At 31.2% G+C, this 17347-nt stretch overlaps 1 protein-coding gene across 2 annotated transcripts in view; it reads left to right on the plus strand.

Annotated features, from left to right (window-relative positions):
• Positions 1-17347, plus strand: part of LOC139521776 (E3 ubiquitin-protein ligase NEDD4-like) — a 45229-nt gene that overhangs the window by 13500 nt on the left and 14382 nt on the right. Inside the window, exons 5-16 of one of the 2 annotated variants that reach the window (XM_071315382.1) lie at positions 2881-2934; positions 4292-4404; positions 6563-6686; positions 7050-7228; positions 7721-7834; positions 8154-8325; positions 8891-8935; positions 11275-11427; positions 11927-12052; positions 13574-13628; positions 14219-14271; positions 15334-15399. In XM_071315382.1, coding sequence (XP_071171483.1) covers positions 2881-2934; positions 4292-4404; positions 6563-6686; positions 7050-7228; positions 7721-7834; positions 8154-8325; positions 8891-8935; positions 11275-11427; positions 11927-12052; positions 13574-13628; positions 14219-14271; positions 15334-15399 — 1254 coding nt within the window. The remainder of the gene's footprint in view (positions 1-2880; positions 2935-4291; positions 4405-6562; positions 6687-7049; positions 7229-7720; positions 7835-8153; positions 8326-8890; positions 8936-11274; positions 11428-11926; positions 12053-13573; positions 13629-14218; positions 14272-15333; positions 15400-17347) is intronic. The other variant, XM_071315383.1, reaches the window with a different exon arrangement.

The raw sequence follows: 17347 nt of genomic DNA on the forward strand, positions 1-17347 counted from the left end.
TAAGTAACAGGGCTTCAGTCGAGCACTGAAACGATTATTTACGTCTTAGAATAGGGTTATTTTATCTCTTAGAACCAATATATAGCATCAGAGACAAGAACAAAAAAGGTGCGACCTATAACAAGCATATTATAAGCGAATAAGTAGCAGGTCATCGGTCTAACGCTAAAACTGGAACATACGCACTAATAGGTATATTTCACTTTTAAGAACCTATAGCTAACACCAGAGACAAGAAAACAATTTAAAAGATTTGTTTCGTAATAGGTGCAATGTGTTTCAACGTACAAGGAACGAATAAGTAACGGTATCAGTCGAGCGCTGTAACGGGTCCTGTCTCAACTCAGGAGTATGTAATTTAAAGTGGTTGTTGTTTGCAAAAGAGTCACACATGTGTTTTTCATTAATTATTTTTTTTTTTTTATTATTTTCTAGTTTGAATTGTTTTACATTTGTCCTTTCGGGACCTTTATAGTTGTGTATGCGGTATGGGATTTGCTCATTGTTGTAGGCAGTACGGTGACCCATAGTTAATAATTTCCAGTGTCAATTGGTCATTTGTGGAGCATTGTGTTATTTGCAACATACCACATTTTCTTTTTTTATTAATATATTTTCAGAAGAATGACGCAAAAAACGTCGAATATATTAATTTGATTTTTATTATGTCCATGGCACGTTTTGTCAAATCATTTGAGAATAAACACTGAAAACATTTTTAAACTGACCATGCGCAGATTTATTTTCATATCTACATAAAACACTTGGAATTTTATATTGATTGATTGATTGAAAAGTCGATCGCGATGTATCTAAAGCGTTTTCACTTAAAGAAAAATCGGTTCATAAAAAAATCGTTCTTTTAAAACTACGTCTGGGGATGGAATGTTTACGTCCGATTGAAGATCGATCTTTCTCACTTTTGCAATACTAAAGATCGGCGATCTCAGAAATGATCGATCTTTATTGTTATTGGAAACGGAGTCTTAGATTTCTAATGATTTTAAGTAATTATCATCAAAATAAAAAGGAACAACATTGTTTTCCAACCACCGCATTTATATTACGTGTCTGTGATACTGACTGAAAACTAAGTACTAACATGTGTAGATTACTGTGAATTTATTGTAGTTTAAAACAAACAAACAACAAAACAGCAAATAACGAGAACTGGGTTGTCTCTAATTTGTGAGAATATAGCCTAAAACGGCCGAACGTCTTTCGACGTTGTTTTTAGAATTGGCGCAATGTGTTCCCGCCACTTCAAATTGTTAACCCCTTTTTTGAAATATCTCTTTTTCCATTACGGTGACCCAATCTTTTTATTTCCTTATTTTGTTTAGATATAAACAACGCATATTCTATTGAAGACTCATGGAGAAATTATTGGTCAATTTCTTTTAAACGTATTTTTTTTTTATAGGTATTTCACAATAAAAAAAGGCGGGAAAACTATTATAGCGACTTATCATTATTATTTTCCATTCAGTAAAGGGTGATATTATTAAAATAGTTTGTATTAACAACTAGGTTAACAAAACAGACAAGTTTTTATTGGATACAGACTTTAAAAAAAATATTACACTGCTATTGACTAGAAGTCCCAATTTCCAAATTCCGTGAAAAAGATGGCGTTTTAAATCGAAAACGAGGTCGGTGACCCCATTTTTTTATTTGCTTATTTTAAAGCTTTTACCTAGCCTAAAGTAAAAATAAAATATAAAGAAGATATTATTGGTAGATCTGAATAGAAGGATTTGTCTTTAAATCCAAGCCATCCTCTTATAGGTGTTGATCAAAAATATTATTCAATTAATTTTCACCGAAGATTGGTTATCAACTTATCATACTAGATATAAAGATGTGTATTTATGAGATTTTGCGTTTCGTTTTTTCATTGAAGAACAAGTTGTGTTTACAAGTATTTGTCAAAATCGAAATTTTAATAACTCCCTAAACAACTTGGATGTATCTTTGAAGCAATTCAGTTTCAAAGGCTTAAAGAAAATACTTAAAAATAATGAATTAATCGTAGAAGCTTTAAAAAAGAGATCAATAAGAAAACTTGTTTAGATAGGGGGTGACAAATCAATGATTTCACATAAAAAAAGTAGTTGTCCGACTGGGTTTTATTTATTAAAATGACCTTACTGGTTACCGAAAATCCTCTGTTCCTTGTTCCCACCTTAAATAGACAATCAGGTTTCTGTTTGGGAACAGTTTTTATACGGCTTTTCGTTTCTATCGTGGGGAATATAGGGTTAGGATAGACATGGGATTCAATGCAAAATATTATTTGTCGCCAGTTGGGCAATCAGGATGAGAAATATACTCGCCTCGCCGAAAATCTGGTCGCATTGGGCGACTTGGCCACCGTTAAGTTTAGTCCCTGTAATTGGTTTCAACACAAAAAGTTATGCCCCTTTAAAAACTTAAGTTTGCCATCACCAAATTTTAAGACTCTTATACACATTACTTATTACCACAAAACACAGACCAGGTTTGAATTTTGGTGGCATCACTTTTGCCTTTCTCGAATTATGCTCCTTTACAAATGGAAAAATTATTCAAATTTTTGTTAAATTTTCCTCAACCAAATGTAATGCATGTACAACTTATATGCAATGCTTGTTACCACAAAACTCCAATCAGGTTTAAATTATGTTAGTGTCACTTTTTGAGTTATGTCCCTTTAAAACAAATGTAAGTGTGGACGTCATCTATGTCCCACAGACACATACCCTATTTATTTAATTACCAATGTTTACAAAAGAATAGAAGAAAAACTGATGGAAGATTAAGAAACGATATTGCTTAATTAAAAGGAAAACTTTAAATAAAAAACATGAGACTTTATGATTATTATCTAATGTATTGTAGGTGAATTCCAGAGATAACAGACTGTTATTAGAATTATTTGATTCTAACAGAGTGGTAAGTCTAATTCAGTGTAATGAACAACTATTCTACAGTATTTATAAACAATTTTTCAATATGGTCAGTTTTATTTCACTTTATTAAGAGCTGTTAAAACTAGCAGATGTTGAAACCAAAATTCCTAAGTGGATGATAGTCACCTCAAGAAAGATGTTTTTACTGGATTTGATTGATTGCACTGTCTATTTATGTTAGATATCTCAATTAAATTAAAATTAATCTGATCAGAAATCCTTAAATACTTATTGATTTATTATATAAGTTGACATAGAAGTAAAAATAGAATTATTAAAGACATACATGGTTTATCATTTAGATAGAAGATACGACTGGTATGTACAACATGGCAATATGTGTTTTGTTTTATGTGAAAGTTTAAGAGGGTATATTGATCTTGGCTGATACTCATAAAATAACTTAAGTTAAGATTTCCAATCATAGTACTCATTTATGGTAGAACATGAAGAAAAATCTGTTCATCCCATTTTTGCTAGCCAAGGGTTACGATTCACTTCCCTCCTCTCCACCCTTGGCGGATTGAGACAGAATTTCGGAGACACAATGGAATGATTTTCATTGGTTGCAGTCAAAACTCCCTGCATCCAATCAAAAAGTGCCTATAACATGATCACATGTTAATGTAGAAAGTGTATGTAAACAATTGCCACATGCTTATTGTGCAACAAGTCTTTACATCCCTAAACATTACGACTATATTTAGTGACAATTTGAATGTTTTTAATCCACTTATAGAAGTTCCAATGCATTTTTCTTGCACAAATGTATGAATGTCAACGTATATTTTCGTTTCCTGCTTTTTCGAGTTTGTAGAATCTAGATGCTACCATGTTTTTACCTCCAAATTTCAAGTTCAAGTGCTACCATTGGTCAAGAATAATGTATTCGGAATGGGTGTGACTTTAATCTACCGATAGATGGGACAACATTGTTATCACAAATGTTGGCTTAATCTGCCAAGGGTGGAGAGGAGGGAAGTGGATTGTAACCCTTGGCTAGCTAAAATGGTTCATCCAGGCAAAATTTAATATAAGCTGTTATGCTGCTAAGGGTAAGGGAAAGAAATATTTTAATGAGATTCATTTTCATTGGTCAATAAGAAGAAAAAATACTGTCTTCATTTTTGTTGTTGAGTTTAGAAAAAACAGTTTATACAATATAATCTATATGGCAGACTAAGGATGATTCCTTGGAAAAATTAAAATGGCATTACATATATTTTAAGTAAAACAAAATCACCATGACAATTAATCCCAGTAGACATTTATATTCTTTGACAAAATTAGTATATGTTGTGGGTAGAATTAATAATTTGCATATTATATGTATTTTGTAGACAAGAGATGATTTTCTTGGATTGGTTGAGATACCATTAGGTATTACTGGGGTAGCAACAGAATCGCCAGAGGTTGAGATCTCAGCTAAAAGTTATATCCTCAGGCCCAGAAGGTAGTGTAGCTTTAGATATTATATGTCTTATTATTGATTGACAGGAGTCAGGGCTATTCCAGAAAAAAATGTATGGGGGGGTTGGAAGGCAGTTTTTGTCAGCACCCGCCACCCAGACAATTGTAATTGAGAATTATAGTGCATTACAGTGTGAAAAGTTGCTCTGATTATAATCACCCATGTATTATTAATATAATGTGCCTTCCAACCCCCCCATACATTTTTTTCTGGAATAGCCCTCACCAGATTTGACATATTTTCATGGTTAAATGAGCAGTGTTAAGATTTCAGGCAGTGTTTTCCCTAGGCTATTCATGCATTGCGGTACCGCTACGCATAAAATTTCGGCCGCCATGCATTTATCTTACCCGCTATGCATCCCGCTATGTGTGAAATTTTTATTATCTTATAATATGAAGTGACAATTGACAAAACTCTACAGGTGTTTCAAACTCACTGGACTGATAATTGATCATAATTACATGCAACGCTCTGATTTTACAATCACGTTGATTAGATAGAACAACATTCAAGACTTCGATTGCATAATAGAAATCGGGAGTTCAAATTGGTTTAATGATAAACATTATAGCCTGATACAGCTTCCAAATATCCTTCCGTGAAAAAATAAAAAGTAAACCTTTTGCAGTATAAATTTTACGTTTTGAAATCATAAGTCTGACATCGAAATATTTATATCAAACGCAGTTGATTAGTTGTAACAGAGAATACACATCATTGGGTTGAAACATGATGTAACTTTGACCTCCGAAGCAGAGTTCAAAAAATTTATGGGTCACTGAATATTCACAATTCAGATTGTTTTTGTTTTGATGTCAAAAATTATTTTTTCAAACTAGTTTTAATCCAGAAGGAAGTAAAAACATTGCTTGACTGTACCTTAAGTTGAATATCTATATCCAAATTAAATTAATTAAAGCTGTAATCCATGATCACAAATTGAATGCTTTGTTTACAATTGTTGAAAGCCATGTGCTTTTTGGCAGGAAAATTCGGGAAAGCCCTTATTAACAGGAAACAGTTACATTTCATTGTTATTTATAGACAGTAGGAATTTCATTTTGGAAATCATTTTGATTAACTGCTAAGATTTATTCATGAAAAATTAATAATTTCTTGGGGGGAAACTGATTATACTTTTTTTTTATTAAAATAATTTACATCTAGGGGTATGGAAAGGGGGGCTGGTTTTTTGTTTGTTTTTTTTTCAATAATATTACAAATATATAAAGTTCACCAGTCTGAAAATACATGGTTAAATGGATTTTAATTCTGAAAAACTCATGTTTATTTAATTCCTTTATTATTTCCATCATAATCAGAAACAAGCTACATGTATAAGGTATTTCAAACATATATTTTTGGCTTTTATATAAGAACATTCTAGACTATTAATATGTATGTACCCATAGTAAAAACAATCTGGTAGAGCCTAAAAAAAATTTACAGGGCCCTTGAAAAAACTTTTGGATCCAGGCTGGCCTTGATAGAAAATGTTAAGTATTGTTCCTGACTGTATTGCAGATTTATGTGAAGTTTTTAAACTGACATGCACAATTCATTTCACTAGTGTAATAAAAATAATTCTACAAAACAACGCCACGCTCCGCGTTGCAAATTCATCTTAGACTCACCATGCATCAAGAATTTTCTAGGGAAGACACTGTTCAGGCCTACAATATTTTGACTATAAGTAAAATTCAACTATTTTGGGTGCATATATAAGTTACAAGTGACATTAAACACTAATCAACTAATCAATCTTGGCAGAGATAAAACTGTAGAAATGTTTTGCTCTCAAGTCATTTTTAGACCTCATCTTTGATAGTAAAGGGGCATTATGATTTCGGGTCTATGTGCTGTCAATTCTTTGGTCTATTCGTTCGTCTTCAGGTTAAAGCTTTTGCTCAAGGACCAATCAACTTGAAATTTAGTACACACATTCTGTATGACATGATCTTTCTAATTTGAATGCAATATTAGATTTTTGACCCCAATTTCACAGTCCACTGTACATAGAAAATGATAGTGTGAGTTGGGCATCCATATACTATGAACACATTCTTGTTTAGTACTTAATTTTGATTGTGATAAAGCTGTGTTTATTATTGCTGTACAAGTTATAATTGTTTTATAGTACAAAATCTCGAGTGAGAGGAAGTCTGTGGTTATATATAGCATACTTACCATCCCCAGGGGAGGATGAATCAGAGGATACAGCTGCTGGAACAACTGAAACTTCTAATGAAACTGCACCAGAGGTTTGTGTATGCCATCTAATCATTGGTATAGTAGTAAAGTTAAACCTAAGAAGAGTCACTTAAGTGAGCAATTTAATTTTAAAAATTGAAGTAAATAAATTATTAAAACTACTGTGTGCTCTCAATATTTTTCAGTATCACATATATTTATTTGGAAATTTCATATACTGGTAGATTCCAAAGAATGATGAGTTTATTTTGTAGGAATAATTATTTTTATACTCACTATTTGAGTCAACATTATCCTTTTCACTAACAGCATCAATTGCAGGCGAGACACATAGAAAACTTTTATGTTAAAGATTAATTTGATAGTTTCATCATTTAACAATATATACTATAATATATATTTATCTGTTTTAGAATCCAGGTTGGGAGATGGTGGACATGAACAATGCTTTGAATGAAGCTGGTGCCTCCGGACCAGTCATTGATGCTCCACAATTACCACCAGGTTGGGAGATGAAAGTCGATCAAACCTCAGGCAGAAAATTTTATGTTGATCATAATACCCATAAAACTTCCTGGGAAGCACCTGCTATGTAAGAATTATGTCTACACGTTTTGATATGGGTAAAATTAGAACCAATGAGAATCATTACATTAATTTGTTAGATAGTATAAAATATAGATATGAGGTGTGTCTGATAGTAATAGTAGACCTTATGCAAATGAAAATCAATACATCTTTTATCCTATTTCGGGTTGAAAAAATATCTCAATGCAAAGCCTGTTACTGTTAAAACTTCAGTTGTTATAAGAACCCTACAAAATAGGCCAAAACTCATCTTTCATTACATAGTTGAATGTTCCAAAATCAATAAAAAAACTTATACATGTACATGTAAATGTTCTCTTGCATAAGTTCGATTTCTATCCGAAGCAGCTCATATCTTAATAATCCCAGAGACAACTCAATAATACAATTTATCAAATTGGATTAAAATCTACTTATGTAAGTATTAGAAAAATGTGTAATAAATAATATTTAGAAGATGAAAAATCTTGACAGTGTTTCTTACATATTATTTCAGGCCGGCAAGTGGAAGCACTCTTCCTGAAGGCTGGGAGGAAAGAATGGATGGCAATGGACGTACAGTTTATATCAACAAAATAAACAGATCAACTCAGTGGGAAATACCAACACAGTAAGATACTACAATGAACTTTTTATACAAATTTGCAGATATAATTTATATAAGATCAACTAATCCTGGCTAAATATCTTATTCACTGAGAATAAGACAAGATAAAATGTACTAGGTTTCCATTACAGAAACTGTCAAAATGTTATGTTTTAAACAGGAAAGAAATATCAACTTTAAATAAAAACAAACCTATAATACTAACATAATTGGGAGTATATTTTATAAGTGTCTGCTAATCACTGTTCAATAAGAAACATATTAAAGTGTTTCATTTTATTTAAGAAATTTAAGAATTGTTAAACTGCTATGTATTAATTAGGCCAGCAGTAAGAGCAACAACCCAGGAAACCAGTGATGCAAGAAGACGAGCCAATAGAATGTACAGACGACATATCAGTGTAGAAGATACAATCAGTTTAACAGACACCTCTCCAGCAGCCTCTCCGAGTGCACCCGAGAGACCACCACTCCCAGCACGTAGACCAACAGAGGTAATGATATATATAGCACCTTCAATAGGAATATTATGTTGTACTATGGGATAAGATTGATTTTGAATGTGGGGCTCTTTTAATCTCAGCTCTTTAGTGGTAAAAATTCATATTTGAAGTAAAAAAAATCTTCTTGATTTTGGTAATGTGACATCATGAAAAAATGTTCTTACCATTTGTGATGATGTCATATAGAAAGAACGCATCTTTTTCAAGATCATTTGAAAAGGAAGATGAAGTTAAATTTTACCATGGAATTGTGTGCATATATATATTTCCATTCTCAGCAGTTTGAATTTACGCATTCAACTGTTTTAAGTGGAGAAATATTTATCACACTCTATGAAGTAGTTGAAATTAAATATATACAACTTGTTATTGGGAATGGTGTATGTGATCAGTCACTATAATTGTAAATTATTTACAGTAGTGCATGTTTGAAAAAAGAATTTCAGTGATAATGTTAGAAGAATTTTAATAAAAATTTTAACAAAGAGTTTAGAGTCTTGAATGCCTGGTGAGTAGAAACATTAGACTCATATTTAGATGACAATGCATGTTGCAGGGTTTGCCACCTAGAAGTGGTTCTCTGAGTCTACGACCTACTCAAGTGAGTAACTACGCTAGTCTTTGTGTTGCTTGCTTTGTGGTAGCTTATTAACAGGAGAAACTTGTGCATGGTAGAGAATTAATTTGTGCAGAAAAGAATTAAAAATAAAGCAAAGTCATTACTTGTATTTTATATGGTCTTAAAGGTTATAAGAAAGCAATTCAGTAAATAAAATGTGTGTCCTCATCTATTTCATTAACATTTAGTTTGGTCTATTCTATTTGGTGGTGCAAGTGTTTTAAGAAAAGCAGTTGACTAATAATCCTGACATTTTGTTCATAATATTATTCTTATGCTATTGCTTTTTACAATTTCATTGAATGCAATAAAAATATTGGGTTTGGTATGCTTTTTGTTTAAAAAAAAGTAAGAAAAGTTTAAACAGTGGTATTGTAAGAAGGAAGATATGTTGTTTAGTGAAAGTGCAGGATTTGAAAAAAGGTTTAGTGGTCTGGTCCTGGCAAACCAACTTTTGGAGAGATTCTTCATAAAGGTCTATCTGAAGGGGAAGGGGGATAGCTTGTTTATGAAATCTTCTATTTTATGACCCATTTATGAGCATAATGTTTTCTGGTCTGTGCCTCCGTTTGTCGGTCTGTCCCGTGTCAGGTTAAAGTTTTTGGTGAAGTTGAAGTCATGTGACATGATCTTTCTAATTTTAATGCCAAATAGAGATTTTCCCCCATTTTCACAGACACTGAACATAGAAAATGATTGTGCTGATGGGGCATACGTGTACTAGGGACACATTCTTGTTAATTGTATATATTTTGTAGGAAGTGCTTTATTAATTGAAAATGAGAACTACGATATTTCTTTCTATTATTTGCTAATTTTTTTTCACTACTCAGTAAGCATTTATAATCAAGAGATAACATAGGAAACATTGGTCACATCATATAAGCTATATACAAGATTTTAATGTCTTCAAATTGCTTAACAGTTTTTAGTTAGATGAACTGCAATTAAAACCTGATGGGACTGATTTGATATCTAAATCCAGAAATTTATCGATGTAATAAATGCTCATATATTTAAATTTAGCACAAAATAATGTTACACTCGTCAAGAAAATTAAATAACTTTACTCGTCAAGAAAATTAAATAACTTTTGACAGGTGCAAGAATCAAAATCTGTTCTAAAAATATAAATGATGTCATATTGTTATAGTCATCTTTCAAAATTGGAGTTATCTACCTTTTTCTAGAATAGCTGTGAAATCAATTACAACCAATACCATATTTAATTTTACTTCCCACTGATAAATTGAAGCAATCTTTACCCTTCAGTGCTTACAAACACTTTGATTAAGGATGTACTTAGGTGAGGTTAGGTAAAAGTTAATAAATTAAGAATTTAAAAATGATACTGTAAGCTGGTAGAACATCCATTAAGGATAAAAATAAGCTAAAAATATTGATGGGTTATGGACCTCCTTTCGAGATATTTGAGATTACAAATATGGCGGGAAAAGGCTGACGCGGACTTTTACCTTATATTTGCATTGGTATTATTTGTGACTCAAAACAAAAGAAAAGAAATCAAGAATCTTCTAAAATTTTGGTAAATGACCTTTCATGAGCTATTAAGTCTGATATGAAAAAATAAATGGGTGTTATGGAGCAAAATATTTTACATTGTATTGTATGGAAAAACACCAAAGAGTCCGAACATTTGACGCAAATTCCAAAACCTCACATAAGTACATCCTTAACTGCTTACTTCAATATTAATAAAAAGATGAAACCTTGTTTTACAAGATTTTTTCTGCATATGATATGAACATTGATTTAAAGGATGGATTTGCTACCATTTTAGATACATGAAAATTTATAAATGGTCATTGTGTCATGTTTAATGTAAATGATAGTATGATCAATATAATTAAAGCTGATTTGTATATTTTGTAAGTACATGTTTCGGCATACAAATTAATAATATCTCAATTGCTAAAAATGAATAGTTGATGGAAGTGTACAACTTTAGACTGCTTTATCAAACTAAAAGAAGTACATCTTGACAAGTTGTCTTGAGATATAAATATACAGACACAACTGTTCATAAAACATATAAGGAACTTATTATATTGAAAGATCAAATTTACTAACAGAATGAGAAGTCTGTCAAAACAGATTCAACTGATTAAGGAGACAAAGGAAAGAATAACAAGAATTTTAAAAAGTGTAATCATATTCTTTTCAGTAAAAGAAGTCATATTAACCATGAAGTAATATTCAGTTTTTGTTATGTTTTTTCCATTTTCAGTAGGACAAAGTCATGTTAACCATGTTTTTTGTTATTATGAAACGAATATTAAGTTAAGAATTGTATTTTATAGCGCCATAACCACAGAACTGCAAGTGCAAGTAACAGTAGAGACAGTTCCCCTTCCAATAATGATGAAGAGCCACTACCACCTGGATGGGGCATGGGGACAGCACCAAATGGCAAAGTCTTCTATATCGACCATAACAATAAGACAACGTCTTGGGTATGTCTATTTAAGTAGCAAGAGATAATACTAAAGTATCTAGAAACAGTCTTCTTTTTCTCGAATTAAATCCTGCATTCCACAATTCTTTAATTAAAGTTTTCATTACAATTGACACAAAGTTAAAATGTACATGTAGTTTGAATAGCAAACAGTCTTATTTTCTTCAATCAGTACCTGCATTCCACAAATCGTTATGTATAGTTTTTATTTAAACAGATACATAGTTCAACTATGCCATGACTTCTAGAGGGGTTTAAATAAATATATCAGACTTTCAAGTCCTCAAAAACGACCAAAATCATTTGACAAATGACAATACTCCAAGTATTGAAGTAAAGTTCAGTCTAAAATTCGATTTATAAACAGAGTTTTTGAATTCTTTTATTTTTTAGTAGTATGATAAGATGAAAAGAAATTATAATCGCTTTATAAATAGATTTACCAATTATTTTAAAGAATATGAAAAAAAATAAGATTGTGATTAATAAAATTTTAGGAGGATCCACGAAGGAACAACAGATCAGGGGGAAGTATGAGGCTCCATTCTCTCAGTGACTCACCTGGTGTAATGCAAAGACCATCATCTAATGAAGATCTGCTACAAAATCTAGGTCCTTTACCTGTAAGTTAAATGCTATGACTATAAAAAATTGTTCTATGGGAAGGTTTCACAATAAGTTGAATGTTTTGTAGTTATTACAAAATTTAGGTCCTGTACCTGTAAGTTGTGTGTATTGTGGTTGTTACAAAATTTAAGACCTTTATCTTTATGTTAAATGCATTGACAAAGAGGAAATTGTTCTGTGGAAAGGTTTCACAATAAGTTGAATGTATTGTGGTTGTTCCAAATTTAGATCCTGTACCTGCAAATTATATATGACAAGACTAACAACATGGCTCTTGACTTATTAAAACTATTGTTTGTTCACATCTCAGAAAGAATTTATGAAAATCCTGAATTTTTTGCAAACATGTTAAAAATTGAATGTACACATTACAGGATGTCATTATGTAGGTTTTTCTTTTGTGTTATATGTCATGTTATATTGTTCTTTGGGTAACATGTCATGTTATATTGTTCTTTGAGTAACAAGACATGAAATATTGTTCTTTATGTTATATGTCATGATGTACTGTTCTTTGTGTTATATGTCATGATATATAATTTGGGTAACACATCAAGCTAAACTGTTCTTTAAGTAACACTTCATGCTATAGTGTACATTGGGTAACAAGATATGATGTATTGTTCTTTTGGTAACATGTCATGATGTACTGTTCTTTGTGTTATATGTCATGATATATAATTTGGGTAACACATCAAGCTAAACTGTTCTTTAAGTAACACTTCATGCTATAGTGTACATTGGGTAACAAGATATTATGTATTGTTCTTTTGGTAACATGTCATGATGTACTGTTCTTTGGGTAACATGTCATGATGTACTGTTCTTTGGGTAACATGTCATGATATACTGTTCTTTGGTTAACATGTCATGATGTACTGTTCTTCTTGGTAACATGTCATGATATACTGTTCTTTGGGTAACATGTCATGATTTACTGTTCTGTTGGTAACCTGTCATGATGTACTGTTCTTTTGGTAATCTGTCATGATGTACTTTTCTTTGGTTAAAATGCCATGATGTACTGTTCTTTTGGTAACGTCATGATATACTGTTCTTTGGGTAACATGTCATGATGTTCTGTTTTTTGGGTAACATGTCATGATGTACTGTTCTTTGGGTAATATGTCATGATGTACTGTTCTTTGGGTAACATGTCATGATTTACTGTTCTTTGGGTAACATGTCATGATGTACTGTTCTTTGGGTAACATATCATGATGTATTGTTCTTTTGGTAACATGTCATGATGTACTGTTCTTTGGGTAACATGTCATGATGTATTGTTCTTCAGGTAACATGTCATGATATACTGTTCTATGAGTGACATGTCATGATGTAGTGTTCTTTGGGTAACACATCATGCTAAAATGTTCTTTATGTAATAGGTCAAGTTCATTGTTCTTTGTGATGCGATGATATTTTATTCATGTGTAATTTGTCATGATTTTTCTTTTCTCATATACATATTTTTTTTATGTTATATGTCATTAATCCATTGATGTTTTATGTTGCAGCCTAGTTGGGAAGAGAGAACCCATGCAGATGGTAGAGTGTTTTATATAAACCACAGTAAGTAATATTGGCCTGTTTGAAGTGTTATGTCCCCAATTAAACAGTTTGATAGTGTAGAAATACAAGATAAAGTTCATTAGGAGCTTGCATATTCATCATGCAATAAAAATTCAATATGAACACTTGAAATGGATTTATGTGAAACTGTTGATCAATAGATGAAAATTTATTATTTAAATCAAACAATTAAAAAAGAAGTTATTGTAATACTGAGATATAAACACAGCAAAATCTAATCTTTTAAAAATATTTATTTTCTGCATATTTCTTAAAGATATATAAGTTTGTGGTTGAAAATAATAGAAGTGCCAGACATAGGATAGCAATTTTCTTGGTAATTAGACAAGATATTTAAAAATGACACAAATAAAAAAGTGGATAGATTCAAAACATCTATTAAACATTCACAAAATAAAACAAAAACAGTTTTACTATACTGTGTATGTAAAACAGACTGGATTGGTCCTCACAAACCTATAATAGATGTAAATCTTTCATAATAAAAACTTACCAATGCTATGCAAGTTCATTTTCTCATTGTATATTTGAAGTGATTGTGTGCAATGCAATGTTTATTTTTTTTACAGACAATAAAACAACACAATGGGAAGATCCTAGATTAAAAAAATTAGGTGGGCCTGTAAGTATTTATTACATAAAATACTAGTAATGTTTTGATTATTTCTCAAGAATACCTCCCACATTAAAAGCATACAACATACTGATTATTTTTTTTTTTAAATAGAAGGGCTGACAATATAAAGGTAGTAACATTTCTCCATCTTTGAAAGAAAAATAGGTTTTTAATTTTTACCAAATATTGGTGTGATTTACTCATTTGCATTTGAAAATGGTGCTGTTAAGGGCATACGATACAGTTACAGGGGAGGTAATGACGTTGTTAACGTAAATTGTTATTTTCGCGACGTCAAACTATGACTTTTCGGTAAAAGGTTTAGTTTTCCACTGATTTTTATCATTCAAACTTATTTAACTCAAAAACGAGTTCATGGACCCGTCTTTTTTAAAATGCCATTTGGTTTGATTACGCGAGAAGATTATGTGTACCAATTTTCATGAAAACGTAAATAGTGCAATTTTTTTAAATATGACAAATATACAGCAAAAAATTACGTTTTTTTCTACATTCATGAACATTTGATAAATATGAGTTATTTCTGAATTAAAAATGTATAAATTTTTAGGATACTTTTAAAATACAGAAATTACAAACTATTTAACAAAAAACAATTTGTGTTTATCTTTTAAAACAAAAAAGTTATGTTTTTCTTTAGAAAGGGAAAATACGGCCACAAATCCGAATTTTGGGCAAATATACAAAATTTCGACCTCATTTTACTCAAAAAGTAGCACATGAAGGTATATTTTTTATTACATATTTGATTTAATCAGGTAAGAAAAAGTCTATATGTAAATTTTTATCAAAATGTAAATACGGGATCAAAACTGTATCGTATGCCCTTAAGTTGTGGTCCTTGAAGCAACACCCTGACATAAATACAAGAAAATTATGATACATCAAAACTTGAAAACAGATGATTTATTGACAAAAATTTGCATTGCATGTATTATTTGAAGTCTTTATAATACTTTTGAAGAGTTAACCAACAAAAACAGTATGTTATTGTAAATTGATATGTTTGAAAAATACTAATTATAATTTATTGGCTTTGTTTTATAGGCTGTTCCATATTCTAGAGACTACAAAAGAAAACATGATTACTTCAGGTCAAAACTTAGGAAACCAGTAAGTACTCAGATAAGTAAGCACTTAATATAATAGCTCAGAAAACCAGTAAATATTCAGATAAGTAATTGTTTAGATAAGTTCTGAGGAAATAGTATGAAATTCAGTTGATAGTCAATCAAATTTAGTTAATACTGTGATACTTCAGTCTTCAGAAAATACCTTAGGAAACCATTAAGTTAATCAGATCATAAAGTCAGTGTTCTCCCCAGGCCGTTTTAGCGCCGCGATTTTCAGCGCTATTTCAATTTCCCGCTGTCCTATTGCACTGACCGCGTCGCTATCCCGTTCAACCGCGTCGCTATATTTTTTTTTCGTATTTTTTTTAAATTTCCCGCTTATTTTTCTTTTCGGATCACGTGATTGACTGGTTAACGATTTTTGAAAAGAATTATTTCCGTTGTATTAAAGGAACTCCGCGGGACCAGTCTAATAAATTTTACAAAATGGCGTCGTTGAGAGATCAAAATAAACAAAGATTTCAACATTGACATCTATTTAATGAATATATACAGGCATATATGAATGAAATGAGAAGAAATAAATTGACCGCATTTCCCAACGACATTCACAAACTTGTTTAACGAACTTTGAACAAACACTGATTTTAAGAACGATCAAATTGGCTTCAATGAGCTAGTCTTTGAATTGAAGTATTAATTATCACCCAATCGAACTAATACCTGTTTAATCAGCAATTCTACAGTAATGAATTTTACCCTTTGAAAACAATTAAGAGGATATGATTAGAAAAACAAACCCCAAGCTGATACTAGACTTGAGAAATTCACTTTCTCGATGTCCATCTTGGGTGAAGCCAAGTTAAACGTCGTAAGGTTAACAGAACACTGCTACATTTTTTCGCTTTATAAAGATGCCGAAACGTATGAAAGGAATGGACAGTGCTAACAGAGACATATAATACATGTCTCGGGTGCTGAAAAGTTCATTTCTAAATTATATAAGGGAAGTTTTACCCCCTTCTCTGACAACGTTGTCTCGACCATTTTTTGAACCATCTACGATTATATCATTACTTTTTTGCGTTTACAACCGAACTGTCGAACCTGTATTGCTTGAAAGAAGCATCCCTGTTATCAAGGGATTCATTATAAGCCCGTATTTTACGATTACTTGACCATACATGGCTCTTTTTCAAATGGATAAGGGAATAAAACAAAACGAAAATTTTGTGTAAATATATATAAAATATCGATATTTGTCAACCAATCATCAATATATCTTAATTAAATATTGCTTTAAATTTAATGTAAACAGAGGATGGCTTGGATAAGGAATAGTGTTTAATGCTAAAAAAAGACACGGGTGTAAACAGGAAGTTATGTCAGCCAGTAAGGGAGATAATTTGGGAGGGAAAGACCTAAAAGAAGTATTGTCAAATCTTGACAAACTTATCTGGTGGCATGTATTCAAATGTTTATAAAATTATCAAACAAAACCTTTAAAGGTGGTAGTTGTTTCAATTGGCATCCATAATGTATTTGATTGGTAATTCACCTTTGAAATAAAAAAATCTCTTTTTAAAATATTTTTAAAGGATTTCTTTCATATTCATAATTGGAATATTTTAGGCTTTTTTTTTAAGCAAGTCTTTGATAAGATTTGAATATTATTAAAAGGGCAATTTCATTTCTTCCTTTGAAATACTATACTCATTTTTATTGAAATGTTGTACTTTGCTAGAAATGTTAATAAAAGTAAATGTAAAAAATACCAATCTTGTCATTGAAAACTTTCTCACAGAAGCTGACAATGACTTTATTGTTGGTCCTACATGTTCTGCAACATCACCTGTTAGTGATAAGAAATCTTCACATCTAGGCAGTCTGGTATAGACCCACCATGGAAAAGACTTCTCCTTGGGTTTTATAGACAGATAATATGAGGATTATATGTATTTACAATGGAGACAAAAAGACTTTTCTTC

The sequence above is a fragment of the Mytilus edulis genome, chromosome 4 (genome assembly GCF_963676685.1).
Source record: "Mytilus edulis chromosome 4, xbMytEdul2.2, whole genome shotgun sequence".
NCBI classification, from domain to species: Eukaryota; Metazoa; Mollusca; class Bivalvia; order Mytilida; family Mytilidae; genus Mytilus; species Mytilus edulis.